Genomic DNA, 20814 nt, shown 5'->3' on the forward strand with positions numbered 1-20814 from the left:
CTTTTATATGGGAGAGTGGTTGACCAACAGAATACTGATACATGAGATAATTTATGTTTGTCATTAGAGGAACTGAAAGAACAATTAATGTAACTTATAAATGGAAATATTTACTTCTTACATTCTCCTACTATACTATATATTCTGTATCTTTTTATATAGAATATTCTCAAATACGCAAACTAGACGGAGTACGTTTATCCATTGTAATATTCTCCATAGATCCATTTTTACACCCCTCAAACTACTGTGGTTAAAGATAAAATATGTTATTCTAATAAATGTTGGTAATATAACAAGGAATTAGACACATTACGTGTCTTTTGGGAGTGTTACTTGGTACTGCCTTTTTGGAAAGACTATTTCCCGTCAAGGACCCCTAAAGTGACACATGGACTGCCATTTTTTGCCCATGTTGGTCTTGGTCAAATAAAGACAAATAAAGTACAAATAAAGCTGCCTTGCCTTGGTCACTCGAAAGGGGAAAAAAATAATTAATTAGAAAATAAAATAATAATAGTGATTAAATAAATAGAAAATAAATATAATAAAATAATAAAAGAGAGGAAAAAAATCATATTAAATCAAATAATGGATTAAGCGTAAAAAAAAAAGGAAATAAAGAAGGTCGTAGGAAAGGAGTAGTGAAGATCCCTCTCTCCTCGGACCCCCATTTGATAAGATTTTGTCCCAGTGTCCCCCATCTGAGGATTTTTGCTTTAAGATGTTTTATTGCAGAAAGTGTACATCCTGTCATTGTGTTACTTATGAATTATAGTGAAAATAAATGATTCCCCTTTTTGCTGGGGACCCCCTAGGACCCCCTCAAGGACTCCACTTTGAAAACCACCATGTTAGGGGATAAATGTCTCATTCTAACAGAGCTTACTAAAGCAGTGTTTGGCCTGGGAGTAAGAGGTTATATTAATTTTACTATTTAACAGTTGCTGCTGTCATTTCCCTTATTTCCAATTAATTTGAGCTGAATGTCACAATATCTCTGAGTTGATTCTACATTCACATGTAGTTTATCCGTCATCAGACCGATAGCTGATGAGTTCCGAGATTGACTGGAGGTTATTCAGATCACCTGTTGTGCAGGGTGTGAGGACTGACTCCTAATCAACAACTGAGAGCAGCTTGGTGCATTTCTCCTCTTGGCCAATCAGGGTGTGACGACGCCCTTTCTTTAGGGCTTAAGAGAGGTGGAGAAATGAACACTCAGGGCACTCTGATCCTTTCTTGATGTCATGCAGAACTCATGTTAGCAGATTCAGCCAGAAACTCTTTTCAGACTTCTTTGCCGTCTTTTACTTCTCTGTTTGAGGGTGATTTTGAGCACTCTGAAATCTAGCTGGAGTGAATATTAAAGAACACCATTGTGAAGATACTTGTGAGATTGTTTCTTTAAGTAAATAACAAATACCTAAAAAAAAAAATTGTCATCATCAGCAATAAGTCTGAGAGAATCACAAAATCCTTTAATCTTCTCGCTGGGTTGTCAGACCACAGTACGACACTTATTGCAAAGAAACTAATGAAAAGCAGGTTTATTTATCAGCAAGACATGAAGAAATACTCCCACAGAATACAGAAAAGGGGCATGAATAAATATAAGGAAGAGCTAGACCAAACTCATTGGAGTGACGTCCTACTCACTGACGACCTAGAGGTCTCATGTGAATCCTTTATAGGCACAATTAACAGAATTAAAGAAAAATACACAAAGATCAGACGCATTAAGAATAATCTATCCTGGTTTAATGAGCAACTATGGGATTTGATGAAAAAATGGAGGAACATTGATAAATTGACAGAGACGGACTGTAAGCAGATTTGGGGAACGGGACATGAACTGAAAGCACAGAGAATTTGAACTCACAATCCTTATGAAATCACCTCCACATTTAACAAATACCTTATTGATTCAGTGCAAAGTCTGACACATCTTTGGTGTAAGAATTAAAGCAATATCAACCACAAATCCTACCAAACTGGTCTTTAACATAACCAAAGTTCCAGAGGGAAAGATTGGTAAAACCTGAAGCACTTTGAAGTCCTCCAAAGATGATAGATGTATTCCAGTGGGATTCGTCTTCCCTCCCCCTAACACAGTCCCTACAAAATGGTACGCGTAGCGCAGAAGAATCCTAGTTCACAGGCATGGTGGGATATCATAAGTAAAGGGAAAGAAAACAAACAAATTGTAGAAAAAAATAATAGAGACAACAAAGCTTCCCCTCAGCATTTAGCCATCATTACTCGGACTAGGAAGTATCTCCCAGAATACATTGGCTATTCTAGGTCCCACATAATTGATATGCATTGAGTCTTATCTAACTATGCGAAGACAAACTAAACTTTAAAAAAAATGGGGACTGTTGGTGTCCCGCAAGGCTCAATTGTAGGACCTCTTCTATTCAGTTTATATGTTAACAACCTGCCATTTGTATGTCCTGAAGTCAAAACCCAAATGTATGCGGATGACACTGTCATTTTTGCCTCTAACCCTGTCAAATAAATAAATACTTCTATAATATGTGGTTGGGAACTGGTAGTCTTGAATTGTGTCTGTATCTGGATGGTATTTTATGTTTTAGTCAAAACCATCACTAGTGACCTCCCACAGACATTGCAATTATCGCATTTGAACGTTGTTGATGTATTTGAATCTGAGCCTTCTGTAGCTTTTCTCACACAGGCAAAGTCCGATGCTGAGCTAATGCTGTAGAGTCCATGAAACTTGTTTTCAAAAATAAAGTGGCTTGGCAGCATGAGTGGCTGTCAAACATTGCAAAGAGCATACCAATCGATACAAAAACAAATAACCTGTGCCGAGGGGAAGGCTCAGGAGAGGAAAGCTGTCCTACGCATTTTTATGGACCTTGACACTAGTGATGAGGATGAAATTATGTGTGTGTCAAAAAGTAAATAACTGTTTGAAGGATGTTTGTAAAACACCTATGATGCAGTGTTTTTATATGGAGGGGGGAGTGCAGCAGTCCATTATTCTTTCGTACTTGCAGTTATTTCCATTTTTCCTCAATTCATTTTAGGTGAAGGTCACAATTCCTCTAAGTTGATTCTACATTCACGTAGTTTATCCGTCATCAGACCGATAGCCGATGAGTTCCGAGATTGTGATTCCCTGTTGTGCAGGGTGTGAGGACTGACTCCTAATCAACAACTGAGAGCAGCTTGGTGCATTTCTCCTCTTGGCCAATCAGGGTGTGACGACGCCCTTTCTTTAGGACTTAAGAGAGGTGGAAAATGAACACTTAGGGCACTCTGATCCTTCATTGACTTAACGCAGACCTCATGTTAGCAGATTCAGCCAGAAACTCTTTTCAGACTTCTTTGCTGTCTCTTACTTCTCTGTTTGAGGGTGATTTTGAGCACTCTGAAATCTAGCTGGAGTGAATATTAAAAAACACCATTGTGAAGATTGTTTCTCCAAGTAAATAACAAATACCTCAAAAACAGAAATTGATTTAATCTTCACTAATAAGCCTGAGAGAACTCTCTGGTGTCGACAGACCACAGTATGACACTTATTGCAAGGAAACTAATGAAAAAACAGGTTTATTTATCAACTAGACATGAAGAAATACTCTCACAGAACATGGAAAAAGGATGTGAATAAGTTTGAAGAGGAACTTAGACCTACTCACTGACGACATAGAGGTCTCATGTGAATCCTTCACAGGCACAATCAATAGAATCTAAAGAAAAATTCACAAAAAACATTTAAGAACCGACACATTAAGAATAATCTACCCTGCAACTATGGGATTCGATGAAAATTATAGCCCCTTTGAGACTTCTTTGCCGTCTTAACTTTTCTTTTTGGAGGTGATTTTGAGCGTTCTGAAACTTGAGCTGGGGTATTAAAAAACACGTGACTTTATTTTGTTATTTTGTTTTATTGGTTTATTTTCATTGAAACCCCCTCTAGACACATTTCCTTATCAAAGAGGCATTCTATTATAATTGAAGAGTCATTTTTTCATTATTATTAAGGATTTTACATTGTGAAGGCACTTGTGAGTAAGTATTTCTGCATTATGTGGTTGGGAACTGGTTCTCAGGCTTCTTCCCAATCAGATTAAATCTGAATCAGTACCACCACAGTGAGGTATAGGAGTTAAAACACTAAAACATATGAGGTAATGTGTCAGAAGTTTGACACTCTGGACATGGAGTGATAGCTTTGACAAACCTTCTCTGATCCTAACTTAATTTTTACAAAAGAAAAGTGTATTATTGCTACAACAAGTCATGTGGCAGCATATACAGTACAGTATGGCCACATGCATTCCTATGAGAGTAAATGAGAAGCGATCCAGTCAACAAATCTGCCGACGTTGGCGTAGACACCAGGCTTGTACTTCTTGCCGCAGCCGTCGCCCCAGCTCACTACACCAACAACATAGTGGGTCCCATTACGCTCACACACCAGAGGGCCGCCAGAGTCTCCCTGCAGGGACAGAGAGGAAGCTTTATATCTTTATATTCTCATGAATACTGTTGTAAGAATATATAATACAAGAAATCCCAACTCTCACAGACCTGGCAGGAGTCAACACCTCCTTTCATGTTGCCTGCACAGAACATGCTGTCGTCCAGAGAGTCTCCGTAAACATGAGGAGCTTTGCATTTGTCCTGAGAGATCAGGAGGACACGAGCATCCAGCAGCTGGTTGGTACCGTACTTCTCTGAGACAGACACACAGACAGACAGTAGCATCAAACAGACTGTAATGCAACTTTTATGTCAATATTGTTGGCGTACTCTGCTGCAATTTTGTTTCCATATACATTTCCCACATGTTCTGCTTGATTGCTACAGTTCATATTCATAAAGTGCTTCATTTTGTCATATGAAGGTTGACAAATACTTCATGTTCTGCATGCATGTTTTCCTTTTAACCTTTACACTTTATTTGTCCTGGCATGAGATGCAATCATATTATTCATTTTAGTAATCAACTAAAGAATATTTTATTTTGCTCTTGTGGCTGTTTAGTATCTAATTTGCTAATATTTTTTGCAGTAATTTGTTTTCAAACAGTTCAATAATACAGTCTGTTCCTTTACTGTCTTCAGTTTGTAAAAGAAAACTCCATGAATAAAGTATTAATAATAGACACACATAGAAATGGCCAAGCAGAAATACGTTACCCTGTTTTCCGATGTAAATGCGTGATATGGGCCTAGGTGAATTGGATGAATATCCATGAGCTGCCAAAGTTCAAAACATTTTCCATTTTATTGATGTAATCTCATAATTGAGCTATTCTCTTTTGTTTTTTTATGTTCTTAAAACTACATATTCTGCTTAATTCAGTTGATTTATTTCAAATCAAATATACTTAAATTCCCTTTGACTGAATACCAACCACCATTTACAACCACTGACCCCATTAACTCATACTGATCGTTGTGTTATGACAGTTTCTAGAGCAGATTCAAATGATCCTTACGTGTTTCAGTCACGCCCCATCCTGAGATCACACACTCCGTCCCGCTGCTGAAGGGCTGGTTTGGCAGACAGGCGGTCTTCACAAAGCGGGTTTCTTTGGCACAGTACGGTCTGTCCGTGACTTTCAGCTGAAGCATGGCTGCACAGGAGAAGCATAAAGTGCATTGTATCAGTACATTTAAATTCGCATTTTTAAGTGGACACTCAGGATTAATGACATTTAACTGAATAATAAATTGAATATCTTTGCACCTCACCAACATCATTATGAAGAGCAAAGGGGCTCTCCTTGTATTCCTCATGCACGATGGCCTTCTCCACAGGGATGACCTGATCGTATGTTTCATCCTTCTCTATGTCCACTCCTCCCAGCACCACTTGCATTTCCACTCCGCTTTTACTGGACAAACACACCAAGAGAGTTACATGTGTCCATGTTCAATAATCCACACTGCTTGACACTGCTTCTATGCACCACAACAACTCTGGAGCTTACATGCAGTGTGCAGCAGTGAGCACCCGGCAGGACTCGAGGAGGATGCCTCCACAGATGTGGCCGAAGGGCCCGGAGGAGCCTTTGGTTCTGGTCTGCAGGGAAACCTGCCATGGATGAGCCCCAGGGAGAGACTTCTTCCCTCCGAAGATCCGGGCCGAGCGGCCGGGCTGCAGCCTCCCACACTGGGAGAACTGGGCAGCGGCAGTGACGTCCGGCTTGGCTGGAGTCGGATCTGTTTCATGGATGGTCGGAGGGGTGGCTGGAGCTGAGGGATGGAAAATCAAGATGAGAGTTGTGGAGGCCAGGATCTTTCTCTCTCTTTGTGTTTGTGTGTGTTTTTACCTCCAGAACATTTCCTAACTTTACAATGGTTCCACTTCAGTTTGCCATTGTTGTTAATGAAGCACCAGGGCTGATCATCCCCATCAGGGTTCCTTGAATACACAGATTTTAAAACAAGTATTAAAAAGCTCAATGCTTTTCTTTTAAAGTTACAACCTGGCAAACTAAAAGTTATTATTTATGCATTTTAACAGCCCATTTCTTACTCTGTAAAACATTTCTAAAGATGTATTAACTGAGATTTATTACTGAGAAAGCTTTTTAACAAGGAGCTGCAGAGTTCATAAAGTTTTTTTGTTGAGTACATAATGTGCCTCATATGTACTGTTTCCACACAGACAAATATTGTAATGTCTACAGCAAGCACATAAGCAATATTTACACAAGACGACTCCTCACCTGCAGTAATTGTGTGGTCCAATTCCATCAAAGCCTGCGTACTCTTTGAAGGGATCTCCTCCTTTCTGCAGGATGAAATAGGAGTTCCAGTCCAGACACTCTTCCCCCTCAACGGTTACACTCACCATGCCGCGGTAAAACTCTCCGTCCTCTTGGTAACAGTCATTTGGTGCTGGAAAAAAAATGTTTAAAAATGGATTTTACAGGATGAAAGTTGGTTTCAAGGTGTGTTATTCAGTTTAGGCCAGTGAGAGAAATGTATTTACCAACTTCGCAGAACGTCCCACTGTACCCATGAGGGCAGGAACACTGGAAGGAGGAGCGTTTTGGACCCTTCATGCAAGAGCCTCTGTTCTGACAGGGGTTGGGCCTGCAGGGAGAAGCTGTGAATGCAGACAAGAACATCAGCGTGTGATGTCCAGTGCAAAAGGATGTGTAATATAATGAGAAAACAAAGTCAATAGCATGATGCTATAATGAATTCTATAAAAACAGACCTTTGTTGCAGTTGGGTGGTTTGTACGGATGTTTGCACTTGCACTCGTAGAATGGAGCAGCAGATGTGACGACACAGCTTCCACGGCCACAATTCACATTCTTGCAAACATCTTTCACTGGAAAACACACATGATGCATTCATTTGATTTAGTTTACATTTGATTTTGACTTACAGACCTGCCATCATACTGCATGCTGGCATTATCTGCTCTCATTTGCTTGGCTTTTAATCTGTTTGTAAACCTTCTGGTATTACCTATGTTTTCTGTAATGTGATTTTATGTTGTGTGCTGATTTTTTGCTTTAACATTTGTATTAAAGGGGATATATTATTTAAAAAAACTTACTTTTTCAGTGATTATGCACAAACATTTGGGTATCTGAAGTGCCTACCAACCCACAAACGGTGAAGAAAATGTGTATTCAACAAGCCATTCAGATTTGGCTCCCCTTCCTATGACACATCCAGGCTCATTAGAATATACCGCCCACGGTTTGAGAACTATCTTTGCAAAGGTGCACTATATTTTTCTCACAAGCCAATCAGAGCAGACTGGGCTTTTTTTGGGAGGTGCGCTTAAAGAGACAGGCGCTAAACGGAGCATTTCAGACAGAGGGTAAATACAGGTATATTCAGACAGACAGTATGAGATAAATAATGTATTTTTTGAACATTAAAGCATGTAAACATGTTCTAGTAGAAACCACAAATACAAGTATGAACCTGGAAATGAGAATGATATGTCCCCTTTAATTGCCTGTATGCACATGTACTTCTTTACATGATGCTTGCCTTTACTCCTCTAAACTTTTTGTCCTATTCAGCTGCTTCATGTTCTGCTTTTTCCTGTTCTAGTTTTAGATGTTTGTTTTATAGTTTTTATTGGCTGATTTAACATCCGGCCAAGGGACAGCAGTTGAAAATTAGCCTTTTGGCTAACACTGGCACATTTACAGTGATGTTGAGCAATGTGCTTTGTCCCTGAAAAGTCATAAATAAATAAAATCAAGCTTAAAACTATATTCAAATCCAATTTTGTTTATTAAAGCTACTATGTGTGTAATTTTTATTGCTAAGATGTGTCTTTTTGTTACTAGCACTGGGGGGCAAAGTCATAATTCTTCCTACACAGTAGCTTTAAATTGAAAGTTGAAACAAAATGCAGGGAGAAAAAAGTAAAACCTGTGAAATCATTATGCTCCATGCAGCTTTTACTTTTAATCTCAGAATGTATTAGGTTAGCCTTCAATCAAGAAACATTACATATTATAATTAAGGCTCAGATCTCAGTCCTACCTGTCTGACACTTCTTCCCCGAGTAAGGCTCAGGACAAAAACATCTGAAGCTCCCGTCAGCAGTTTGGTCACAGCTGCCTCCGTTCAAACACGGGTTTGGATCACATTCGTCTATATGAAGACAGAAACACACATCAAATGCTTAACATAAAGAGCTTGCATGATACCACAAAGAGAGCAGAGTGCAATTGATTATATCTGCATCAGAGGACGTCTCGATCAATACATCTTGAGACAGAGGAGATACCTAAGTTTAACTGTTGCATGCGTTCAGCATATAAATCAAACCAGAGGTGATTTACCTGTGACATCCATGAGTTCATACAACCAGTCATCTAGAGCCAGATCCAAATCTTCTGCAGGGCTGTCGGTGGTATAGTCATAATAATACTCATAAGCTGTGAGGAAAAGAGCAAAATCCATTATTCCAGTCATGAAACACTCATAAAGTCAATTTTTAGATTGCTGCAAAATCAACATGAAAGTGTTTTTACCTCCAGTGTCATCTGTTTCTGTGATTACCTGCAGCAAAATGTAAATATATCAATTATTTATCAAGTCGTCTCCGTTTTGTATCTCATCCAAAATATTAAAAGCTTAGATTCCACGTTTCAGACCAACTGAATACATCCTATACTATACTATATGCATACTTACATACAAGTCTTGTCCGAGAACAGTGAGCGCACACAGTGCAGAGAGTAAAGCTATTAAGCAGACCATGTTGATGCAGACCCTGACCATGATGGGACCAGTGTAAGTCTATAGTTTGCTTTTTGCTCAGACAGTCCTAAATAACCCCTCACTGACATGGAGACCCCCGAACTCTCCACCCACCTGTTAATCATTAGGACGCTGCATTGATTTCACAGGAGTTACATGTGATTCAATACTTTGTCTTCTTTGCCCTTTGACCTTTGATCTCTGAGGTCCTCACAAGTAAAAGCAGTTAAGCAAGTAGCTCTCATTAAACATAAAAGAATATTAAAAGAATACCAAGAGGCGGACGCTAGACTGCACTCTTGTCACAGTCGGTGTGTTTTTAAAAATGCACTGTGAAAATGTCTCCCTGAAATCTTTAGTAAATAGTTTGTAGTCATCAGGTTTGTTTTTGCAAACATTACTGAGTGTTTCTCAATATGTAAGAGGGGATATGCTTTGCTAAAGCAAGCAGAATGTTATCACAAATATCTGGTTTACAATTGCAATATGCAAAATACAATTACTCAGTATTGCACTTTATACATTCTTGCAAATTCCCATTTTGCTGTTTCATACTTCTACACGACTATTAGATATGAAAGTAATTGCTACAATAATTAAAGAACCATACATGCTGAAAAGCAAGTTTTTCTTATCATACTATATCTAGTCTTTGGTCACATGGAAAGACTGTTTTTGGCCCATAAATTTCATTTTAGGAAAAAACAGTAGTCCCATGTGCCCAAATAGTGTGATAAGAAAATTACTATCTCAAACTACATGGAGCACAATTAAGTATTTGGTATCTATGAACTCATAACAACTTGAATATCAAAGATATGCACACATACGCAGTGTAAAAAAAATTCTATGGAATGCATTTAATAAACATAATGTTAGCGTTTTTCCTCATTTTCCGAAAATCATGACTTTGATAAAAGTGTGATTTTTTCATGTGATCTAAAAATGTCAAAGGTGTATTGTTAGATACATGCCCAAAGTGTGTCTGTAAGGTTGGCCGAGTGGCTAAGGCGTAAAAACTGAGAAAAATTCCAGTTAAGCGGTCCAGGTGTATTTATTAACACTTAGTGGAAACCAACAATCCAGTGCAAAAATAGGTACAGTGCAGGCCTGGCATCCAGGAAACAGGTTCTTCCAAAATAATGAAAAATATAAGCAAAATGACAAAAATATATATCAAGATACAGCATAGGCTATGCCCCTTTAAATGTTGGGCCCTTGCGGCTCTACAATATGGCTTGTCTCTCATCAGAGGTTTGCTCTCCACTGAACCCCTCCTCCAGGTATTCCAGCCTCCTCTTTTATGAAGCTGGATCCTACTAAGTAAAACAAATAATAATTAATAATCAATCAAACAACAGCATAATAATATCCAGTCCAAAAATAGGACATAATTTAGAATTAAATTATAAACCATTTAATATAACATTTTGAGGCAAGTAATTATTCAAACTAATTAAAATTACCTTGCCTATTATCAACCCCCCCAAACACCCCTCCAACTCTACTGTACTTGGTACCTTCTCTGGAAACCCCCCTTACATAAGCTATTGGTACGCTCCTGTTCGGTTTCGGCAGTCCAGGTCTAAACCAAGGAGCGCATCTACAGCAGAGAAGAAAGGGTGACAAACAATTTACTGCATATCCATTTTACAATAAATGGAAATGTTCCATATTAATACTTATGCCTGTGTGTAATTCATAATACATTTTTACTTTGTATCACTATGACCCCCATTAAGAAATTGATTACTTTGTCGGCGGGTCTCCCGACATTTAGAAGTACTGATGCTACAGTAACACTTAACCCCGACACCTCCAAGCCGGCTTGATTTAATATATTATGATGGAGGTGGCGTTACAGTGTGTGTGCATTGCATCTTACTTTACAGGGCACGGTCTAACCCGTGACAGTGTCCGTTCCAAATTTCAAAACCAATCAGAACAAATGTTAAAGTATTTTCCCACTAAATATAGTCTTTGGGCACAAGTGGATGAAATATCTTCTTCGAAAGCATATTTACATTTTTAGATTTTTTAAATGCTTTTTTTCCCCGCCATTTTCCAGACAGACACTTTTTTTTAAAGTGTTAACACAACAATGCATAAAAATGAGCTTGCACAGATACACAGCATATCACAGTTGAACACCTTTAGGAACGATTTTTGTTATTGTAAAAACGTGCATTATTGTCGCATAGTAAAACAGTAGAAAGTGATTTGAAAAGTCTCTTTGTGGTGTCTACTGATGGCAGATTACATAACCCTAAAACCCGACACAGTACTGACACAGATCTTCCACAACAGAGGAAAAACAAACAAAAAAATTCTCTCAGACGTTGTCATGATTTATCAGCCGAGCTGTTTTTTATTCAAACAGTGATCACTTTACAGTGGGTGCAATAGCATATTTTCAATAAACAGCACTATATATATAATGTACATAGGGAGTATGTGGAGAGCAGACCTCTCTCTCCCTGTTGGTTCACCTCCTCTTACAGGGAAACTGGGTCATCACCTGTTTGCACAGTGTCAACCCAGTTAAGAGTGTATTCAGGTTATTGACAAGGGGAGTGTTTGTAAACCATGTATGTCATTCAACTTTGTCCTTGGATTTAATTAAAATACTCTGTATTAATTTCATACAACACTCCAAATTCTGTTTGATCCTGGCTCCACAGACACTTCAACACTTGCAACCGGTGGATAATCATCATCATAAGTGCCTCAAACCTTGATTTGTTGATCAGTATGGTATAGATGCATCTAATATTCATTCTAGTGATGTAATAAACCACATGCAGGAAAAAAGGGTCGTTAACACAGTGTTTAGGTCAGTCCGTCTGCATACCACTTGGTGTTTGTTTAGAGGCACCCAAAACATTCACATTTCCATTGCAATCTCCCAACGCTGTTCTCTTAAACATACAATTCATTGTCTTCAGCACCGGAGATTATGGCAAAAACTATCTGGTGCAATTCACAGGTTTTTCACTGGAAACAAAAAGGGAGTCGGGTGCAGCTTCCAGTAAGTAAAAATAATATAAAAAGTCTATAAATATAGGCATATAATGCTAACTTTTAGGAGCAGCAATAGTCAGTCCTTCTCACAACAGATCAAAACGCTTTGTTTGTCTTTTTGTTCTGTCTGCTCGCAGAGTGAGCCTCCTTCAGGTCCAAGTACAGTCTCAGGATGAAACTATTGTTCATGTGTATTCTGATTTGCGGATGTAGTTGGAAGGCACGTAGCCTCGGCGGCCTTCTGCCTCCCCCAGCCACCAGTCACTGTTGCCGTTCATGTCCTTGAACTCCAGTATCCGCAGCCGCTGATTGGCTGAGATGGTCAGTTCGTTGGCACAGCGGGCATCGAAGGAGTAGAGAGCGTAGTAAATCTGAAATAAATAAAAACAATGTCATCGTTAGTTTTTTTTTCAATTTTAAAAGAAGTATTAAAAAGGACCAATTGTGCTCTTTCCCTTTCCTTTAGTGTGTTGTATAGTTTTTTGTACATGTAAAAGCTCTGCAAAGTTACAAAGCCCAAAGTCCACACCAAAGGGAGTTACTCTCCCCCACAGAAACTCTGCTCCTGAACTGCCTGAAACACTTTGCTTGAACTCCCGCCTTTTCTTCTGTAACGTGGTGATGTCACCAAGTAACACACTTTGCCTAGCGGATAGTTTGGCACGCCATCAAACAAAGCTAGTTAGAGCGGAGTTTTGGTTGGTTGACCAATCACAACAGAGTGGGTCAGTTGACCAATCAGAGCAGAATGGGAGCTCAAACAGAGCGTTTCAGACAGAGGGTGAAAAGAGATGCTGCAGCACAGCTAGTATGAGAAAAATAAAGCGTTTTTTGAACATTAAATCATGTAAACATGTTCAACTAGAAACCCCAAATACAAGTATGTAAGTATTTTGTCCCTAATGCACCAATTTTTACCAGGATTGTTTAATTTTTCTACAAACAGGAAACTTATGCCATCAAAAAAAAGTTGGTTTTGTCAGATAAAAATTCACAGTTGTTACTTTAAAGACTTGAAGATAAATTGCCTGCCCTTGTTTTGGTATGGTAAAGCAGTCCCACTAAATCTCACCTGATGACCATCTACTTCACTCTCGTCTTCTTGTTCTGGTTCTGGTTCTGGTTCTGGTTCTGGCTCTGGCTCCGGCTCCGGCTCGATGTACTCATCTCTGGAGTATGCGGTCCTCTTTTGGCCACCATTATCTCCATTTCTCCACTGGTATGAGCTGTAGGTTTTGTCCGTGTGTCCATACCGCTGCGACCGATTGTTTCTGAGTGACGAATAAGAGTCTGTCTCCGAGAGGTCTGACGTCTCCTTGTGGCTGCTCGGACTTCCATAACTCGCGTCGTACGTGTCTCTGCCTGAATGCCGGTAAGAAGGCTCGGCGTCTCTGTGACTGGAGGAGTTTCGGTGGTCAGAGTATTCCCTCCGGTGTGAGGGATTTCTGGGAGAGGAGTTTATGGAGTTGCTCTGACTGGCGGAGTCGAGGTTGGGCACGTCTCTGTGGTGACTCCTACGAGATGACGCGGAGTCCAGCGAAGGGTGTGGCGACGACTGAGTCTGGGGCTGCGACGTGGAAAAGCTGACGGTGGCCGTGTCCTGGTTAAAGGTCAGCGTGCTGTTGCTGTTTTGGCGGGAGAAAACGGGCGAGGAGCCGCCGTAGCCGGACTCATTAGACGACTGGCTCTCGATGGACACGTCTGAATGGCTCCTGCGTGGGTTGTAGGGTTTGAGGAAGGAGCTGTACACAAAACCCTTGCCAACTGCAAGAGAAGAAAAGCAAGAGAAGGAAATAGATTATATTACTGCACCATTTTTTCCCTAATGTCAGGTTCAGAAATCAAAACATGTGGTACAAATGACCTACCTCCAGTATCAATCAGCCAGCGGTTGTGGCTACCCATGGGGTCCTGCTGCTTGATGACACCCACCAGGTCTCCCTCCAGCATCGAGACGTCCAAATCCTGGGCCGCATTGAAGTTTCTCTCTGCCTGGAAGAGTTTCTCGGGACCGTAGCGTACCAGAAGTCCTGCACGGTGCTCATCTGTCTGCATGATGTGGTTGGGCTGAAAGCGACAAGGACAGGACTCACAGTTAGATCAAGAACTCCTCATGCATTATATATTAAATGGCACAAACGGGGTTCCACTCACAGGTGCCTGCAGTTGCTTTTTCGACGTCTGCTTCTCCAGAGTCTTCCTCTCGGTCTTTTTCGTGGAGGTGGCCAGAGGAAGGTTCTCCGGGCAGAAGCTGAAGCTCTGCAGAAGTTGGAGAACTCGACCGTACTCGTCTTGAAACTTAGAGATCAGGTTGCCCTCGGTGCCAGCTTTACTGGAAAACTGGAGATGAAAGTAAAGAGTCTGAGTTAATAACAGAATGGGTTAGTATTTCCATATATTCATGAAAAGAATAATCAAAGTTACTCACAGCCTGTAGGAGGGGCTTCAGCTCCCCCAGCGTCGTCCTCATGAAGTCCTTCTGGGATTGAGCGAAGGCCCTCACGCAGCCAGTAAACAGATCCTCCGCCCCGCCGTGGAACTTGGGCAGCTCGTCCAGAAGCTGGGCGTTGAGCGCCTCGTAGTTGTTGCGCGCCGCCTGCAGCTCGTCCTGGACGCGGCGGTCCTTGAGGCGGTCGGCGCGCTCCTTGCAGTTGTCGTAGTCCAGCAGCTTGTCGAAGCGTTTCTGGATGAGTTTGTGCGGCCCGGCGAACATGAGGAGGAGCTGGTTGAGCGGGTCGATGACTAAGGCCTCCGTGCGCTCCTTCTGCTCAGGGAATGAGGGACAGATAACGTGATGTAATCAGAGGTCATACCCAATACACTTTTTACAGCAACTAAGTGAGGCTAAACAGAAGAAGAGGACTTACAAACTGCGTGAACTGCGTGTCGCTGATGCAGCGGTGAGCTTTATGGAAGCGCTCGGGGTCGAGGACGCTGCGCTCCGTGTAGATGTCACAGAAACTGATGGCTGCCAAGACCTTTACAGATGCTGATTCCTACAATAGGTTGCAATGGAAAAACACAATATTATAATATTTGCACAAGTCTAAAACAGAAACTGAATAAAACTTGTAATAAAATAACAAAGCCACTGAGTTGGAGGTTTTTCATGTGATAGTGGTAAAAAGCGCTTACCCTTATATGTTGCAGGTACAAGGATATGTCCCTGATAAAAGACTTGATGAGTCTCTCCTGCAGCCTGAACTTCTTCTCGGCCTCGTCAAACGCTTCATCTTTAATCTTTAAGAAAAAGACAGAAGACAAAGAGATCAGAACCAGCACGTTTTCATGGACACCTTCCACTTGGGTTCAGAGCTTAGCTCAGAGCAGTGATGTACCTGGGGTGAGATCCCTGTGAGTTGTTTGAGGTGGCTGCTGACGCGGTTGGATTTCTTAATAATGGAGTGCATGCTCAGCTTGGAGATCTTGTCAATGAACGTGTCCTCGTCGCCTTTCCTGTATTTCACCACTGTGGAGCAGCAGAGGGAGGACAGTTCACACTTTGTACGGGATATAAATACTTTACGGATAAACCAGCAGAGTTTAAGGGCGGTTTACCGAGATCCTTCCTGCGCTTGTATTCGTTGATGTTTACGTTGATCTCTTTGATGGCCAGCAGGGCCTCAGTGAGCTGGGGCCGGTCGTGGTGGCTCTCCGGCGTGGCGCCCAGCAGCTCCATCAGCAGCAGCGGGTAACGCATCACCCGCTGCACCGGCTTGATTAAGAAAGAGCCCAGGTTGATGTAGTTTGTTTTCCCCCTGAAGACATGACAGAGACGGGAGATATAGGGTTTGGTTGGAGGGACAGACTCTCGCATCCAGTCAGCCACTATTACACCTGTTGAATTATGTCCCCATGTTCATATAACACACACGTCTCTATATATCATATAGATTTCATGATCCAATGATATGTAACCATCATCACATATTCATATATTCTGATGATGAGCAATACAGTTTATGGGAGACATAAAAGAACAGGGAAGGCACAATAAGAGAAAACAATATTGATTTGCTTAGTTTTAATGCAATCTAGAGGACTAAGCAACTAGCAACCCATTCAACTGGATAATTTGGTTGTTTACAGCCAAAATGTGATTAGATTTCTTGCTATTGACATAATAAGGATAAGAAATTGGTGTTTGATTTGTGGAATCTTATTTGCCAATTTATAGTACACACATTTTTCACGTGTCATTTCACATGTTTATGGTGTTAAAAAGGGCTGGGCGATAATTCAATATGATAATTTATCATCTTTCAATGGATTCGTATCGTGATGAAATCATATATCGAGATATCGTGATGCACAATTACGTCGTCTAAATTGATAATAACAAGCACATTACTGCAATTTCTCTGATCAAACTCAGTTAAATTAAACTATGGGCATGCTTGTAAACAAAGTGTGTATAGATGCAAATATTTATTAATTTCTTTTCTATATAATTTCACTTGAGCTGTTATGTTCATTTTGCACAAAAGTTCTTAATTAAGTCAAGTATTTAATTTACAAAAATAGTCTTTACCATGTGGTTATTTCATACAGACTATTTATTTATGGAATTACCAGAAAACATGCTATATTGTGATTTATATTATGGAGATATGAAATTATCTATATCAGCCTTATGTGTTAGAAGTGGATTTTTGGTTACCGGACTTTCTCTATTCTCCATAAAGAGGACGTACATGTCACAATATTCTCATAATATAGAGAAAACATCTTATAACTGATGTTTTTTTAATAATATTGAGGACACCAGTTACTGTAAATTGCTGTTGCTGTTTTAGTCCAGAAGATGGCATTAGATGAGTTTCCCACTTTGCTTATCCACAGAAGAGGAGGAATATATATCTCGTCACAACCAGAGTATACAGTATTCACATGCACCAGCAAACACAACCAGCAAAGTATGAGTTCATCTCAGCCCAGGGGGAAGGGAACTGAAATGGCAGCACAGATGCTTTTAGAGTTTAGAGTCACACACACACACACACAAAGAGGTAATTTCCAGAGGGGTTAGTGAGCAAAAGGCATGCGGTCAAGATGATTCTCATGCTGGAAATCACGGCGACACTCGTTGTGGAGACTTACCACTCGCGATATATGGCCCTGTTGAAGGGAAGGATGGGAAGAGGTAGAAAGATGACAAAAACAGGATTTATAAACCTACTGTTATGAACTGTGAGAACTTTCATGAATGTTTCATTTTTCCACAAGGCTTAAAGTCTGCAGAACTCAAGAGGAGGATTATGCAGAAACGTAATCCAGGATTTTACTTTGCAAGGTCAAGCACCTGCCGTTGTTATGGTTTTGTTTTGTGAATTCTCTCTTAAAGCTGGACAGAGGCCCAGTGTGGCAGTAAAACTTGGCAGTTTCTATTAAGTGACCTTTTAAAGCTCAGTAGGTTGCAACAGACGCACACACAATTTAGAAAAGACTATTATTTCCCTGACAAGGCAACATTAACTTTTAAAATGACTAGAAAAACTGTATTTCAAGAGAAACTAAAAACAACTTTATGTCAACAAAGGATTGGTGGTGTGCACACACAAGCTGCACATTATCCTTTTGTTTATGGTGACGCCTTCTTCTTGGAACCAGCGCCCTTTTTTTCTAAAGCTTCCGGTCTGTGTTTATCTTCAAACACTTTATTTTACAGCAGTGTCAATTCAAATGTCTGAGTCACTGATGGTGAAACCAGGCTGGTGAAACCAGGCTGGTGAAACCAGGTAGGGCACATTTTTGGACTGCTCCACATTACTGAGGAGCAGCTCCATCTCATAGTGTTCACGTAGCGCGCTCACAGCAGGAGTGACGTGAGGTATCTTCACAGAAAAATGGCAGATTTTAAATGTTTCAGTCTGAAAAGGCACTACTTCTGTTTAAAGATTTAGTTTACTGCGACTGCACGTCACTGTCATAACTTAAAGTTCAAAGTCTGCTAAAGAAACCCCGTCATAAATGAATCCCATGTGACTAACAGGAAACATAACTGTACCCTTGAACTCCATAACAACGGGACTTTTTTGAAACAACATATACTCTGACGACGAAGTTATTAATCTACTACAAAAACCTATTCAGGGTTAAAGTTTGAAAAGGTTTTCATATCACACACTTTCCCATAACTTTATCACTGACTGAACTCTACATACAATAAATGATCAACAACCTTTTACAGTTAATGTTTTACTTATATTTGTATTAGTGGCCACTCTTGCTTTGTTTTCATGCTTTTACACACACCAACATGCAATACTTTGGTCACTCAAATGCAAAAGTTTTTTTTTAAAATTGAAACACACAGGTCAAAGCTGAAATCTAAAACTACAACTAGTGAGTGACCCCCTTTTTTCGGACATATTTTCCTGCTCTCGGTCTCTCACCTGAGTCTCTCCAGACACTCCAACACATGGCACTGGATGTTTTCGTCCTTCTCGTAGCTCTCCAGCAGAGAGATGGCATCGTCGTGGTTCTGGCAGTAGATCTTGTACACCTCTTCCAGCTCAGCTTTGAAGCCCAGAAATACCGTTCCTGAGAGCACAGGGTGCAGAAACGTAAGGTCATGTGTTTGTTTAAAAAGAGAAATAGGACAGGAAGAATGAGGATATGTTTTACTTCTATGAGAAATTACACCAAACAGAGAACATAGTTGGGTAAGTTGGTACAGACATAAATTTGTTTGGGGGCAAAACTCAAGAATTAATTAAAAGACAACTTCCTCTAACGGTGGCTTTTTTCAAAATGCGTTTAAAGTTCAATCCAATAAAATCTGATCAGGTTTAAACGTGAATAAAGTACAAAGTACACTGTGCAGAAAGAGGTCACCTGACTCAACTGTCAGTAAAACAATCACGTCATAGGATATGCATCTTTTAAAAACTATTTTCTTACCAATGGAGTCGGTCTCCTGCAGTGTTTCAAACAGGCGCTGTGACAGGTCGATCACAGAGCCGATGTTGCCGAAGAGCCCGTCAAAGTCCACATTCTTCACCTTTTAGGAGACGCAGATAGAAAGTTTTAAAACGGAGATAAAAGTTAATCTGTGCTGTTCACTTTTTTGGAGCATACTTGTTATGTTTTTGTTTATGTAAAACACAATAGCCTTGATTTAGAAACTGATCCCAGGTTTGAGAAACCTGTTTCTATTAGCTGAAAATAGAAACCACGATGCTGTGGTATGTAAACACCTGATCCAGGTTTCAGGTCACAGCTGTCTCCTCAACTCAAGTACAACAAAAAAATAAGATGACTAACAATGTAATGATGGTCTGCATGCTGAAATAAAAGTGAAAGTCTGACAGTGGTAATGTAGACGATATTTTTTAATGTTGCTCTCATCTTCCATTACTGAGGATTAGATGAGCAAGGGCGGGTAAATGCAGCAGAGTCCAGGCAGTCAGACACCAAACTGTATATTCATGTATACAAAGAGGTCAATAATGGTATGTTCCATGTAAATGTCACATCCCTGATCAAAACGTGTCTCAAAAGACTTAAAATTATGATTTTTCTAATGTTTTCTCTTTGCTCCTGTTGTCTCTGGATGATGTTTCACAGGCACCTCATATGAAGTCTACCCTAAAAATCCAAATATATGAAAAATAAATCAGTTAAAACAAACATCTGTGTTCTGTTTTGTAACTAAAAGAAACTGAAACCATCCCTTGCAAATTTTTGCCCTTTATTGAAAACAAATGTTTCAGCCCTTTCCGATGGGGAACTGAAGCCGATCGAGGCGACGGCAGACCGTAACTCTGTGCTGCCAGATAAAATTACTGATTTTGTCAATGGAGTCTGGTGGCTTTGAAGAGAGCGTAGAAAACGGTTCAGTTCCCCATCGGAAAGGGCTGCCTGACAATAAAGTAAAGCGGCTGATATATTCTAAGTAAAACACTTACTATGGATAAGTACCTCATACAACCCCACTTCAAAAACACCTTAACTATCCCTTTACCAAGCTCTTACTCCACCTCCACAACGTCTCCATCTCTTTACCTGCTTCTTCTGCAGCGGCTCGACGATCTCCTCGACACACATCTGCAGGTCTTTGATGTAGTCCTTCTCCGTCTGCAGCAGCTCCTCGATGACCTTTGCCCTCTTCTCCATCATCCTCAGCTCCGGATCCTCGGTACCGGCGGCAGGGGAGGAGTCCGAGGTCGGGGTGGAGTCCAGGGTTTTGGGTTGGGACGACAGGAGCGTCATCTCTGGAGAGGACAGGAGAGGAGACAGATTTAGCTCCATCTAAACTGAAATCGATCTTGATCTTATTGTTACTTCTCTTTTATCATTGTAATATTTTTGTTAAATACAAATCTATGAATTTCTTTTAATAAATGTATCAATTTCTGCTCATTCATTGCCATGAAATTGGCACAGACACAAAGCTTGTTGCAGCAAAAAACACAAAGGGGTGATTCTAAAGATGACAAAGTCCAAAAAGGGAAACAGAAAAAACGTTCCCAGCCCACGTCTCCATTCAGTGTATCCAAACATACTCCTGCCCGCCCACCCACCCGGCCCACCCTTCACTCCTCCTCTTGTCTGA

The 20814-nt window shown here is 40.5% G+C and overlaps 2 protein-coding genes across 3 annotated transcripts in view; both read right to left on the bottom strand.

The window, feature by feature from the left end:
- Nucleotides 1–3871: 3871 nt before the first annotated feature.
- Nucleotides 3872–9273, bottom strand: LOC141758733 (hyaluronan-binding protein 2-like). Its single transcript, XM_074620374.1, has 13 exons — nt 9171–9273; nt 9008–9035; nt 8816–8911; nt 8514–8624; nt 7216–7332; nt 6985–7101; nt 6719–6890; nt 6320–6411; nt 5978–6242; nt 5739–5881; nt 5483–5620; nt 4570–4715; nt 3872–4477 (listed from the first exon to the last, which is right to left on the bottom strand). Exons 1-13 carry the CDS (start codon nt 9255–9257, stop codon nt 4319–4321), a joined length of 1671 nt encoding a protein of 556 aa, XP_074476475.1. The 5' UTR covers nt 9258–9273; the 3' UTR covers nt 3872–4318.
- A 2307-nt stretch (nt 9274–11580) lies between these two features.
- Nucleotides 11581–20814, bottom strand: part of dnmbp (dynamin binding protein) — a 52917-nt gene continuing 43683 nt past the window's right edge. For both annotated transcript variants that reach the window (XM_074620716.1, XM_074620717.1), the window contains 13 exons: nt 20265–20473; nt 19161–19260; nt 18653–18800; nt 17358–17375; nt 15816–16015; nt 15596–15726; nt 15393–15497; nt 15125–15253; nt 14686–15021; nt 14412–14597; nt 14126–14324; nt 13330–14021; nt 11581–12628 (listed from right to left, as the gene is read on the bottom strand). In XM_074620716.1, coding sequence (XP_074476817.1) covers nt 12443–12628; nt 13330–14021; nt 14126–14324; nt 14412–14597; nt 14686–15021; nt 15125–15253; nt 15393–15497; nt 15596–15726; nt 15816–16015; nt 17358–17375; nt 18653–18800; nt 19161–19260; nt 20265–20473 — 2639 coding nt within the window. In that variant the 3' untranslated portion in view covers nt 11581–12442. The remainder of the gene's footprint in view (nt 12629–13329; nt 14022–14125; nt 14325–14411; nt 14598–14685; nt 15022–15124; nt 15254–15392; nt 15498–15595; nt 15727–15815; nt 16016–17357; nt 17376–18652; nt 18801–19160; nt 19261–20264; nt 20474–20814) is intronic.

The sequence above is a fragment of the Sebastes fasciatus genome, chromosome 20 (assembly GCF_043250625.1).
Source record: "Sebastes fasciatus isolate fSebFas1 chromosome 20, fSebFas1.pri, whole genome shotgun sequence".
NCBI classification, from domain to species: Eukaryota; Metazoa; Chordata; class Actinopteri; order Perciformes; family Sebastidae; genus Sebastes; species Sebastes fasciatus.

Bases quoted from the DNA above. Each gene is read 5' to 3' on its own strand.
- LOC141758733 (XM_074620374.1), bottom strand. From the start codon at position 9,257: ATGGTCAGGGTCTGCATCAACATGGTCTGCTTAATAGCTTTACTCTCT. The intron at 8,912-9,007 runs GTAAAAACACTT...TTTTCCTCACAG, and splicing joins AGAAACAGATGACACTGGAG to CTTATGAGTATTATTATGAC. The intron at 6,243-6,319 runs GTAAAAACACAC...TCCATCCCTCAG, and splicing joins AGTTAGGAAATGTTCTGGAG to CTCCAGCCACCCCTCCGACC.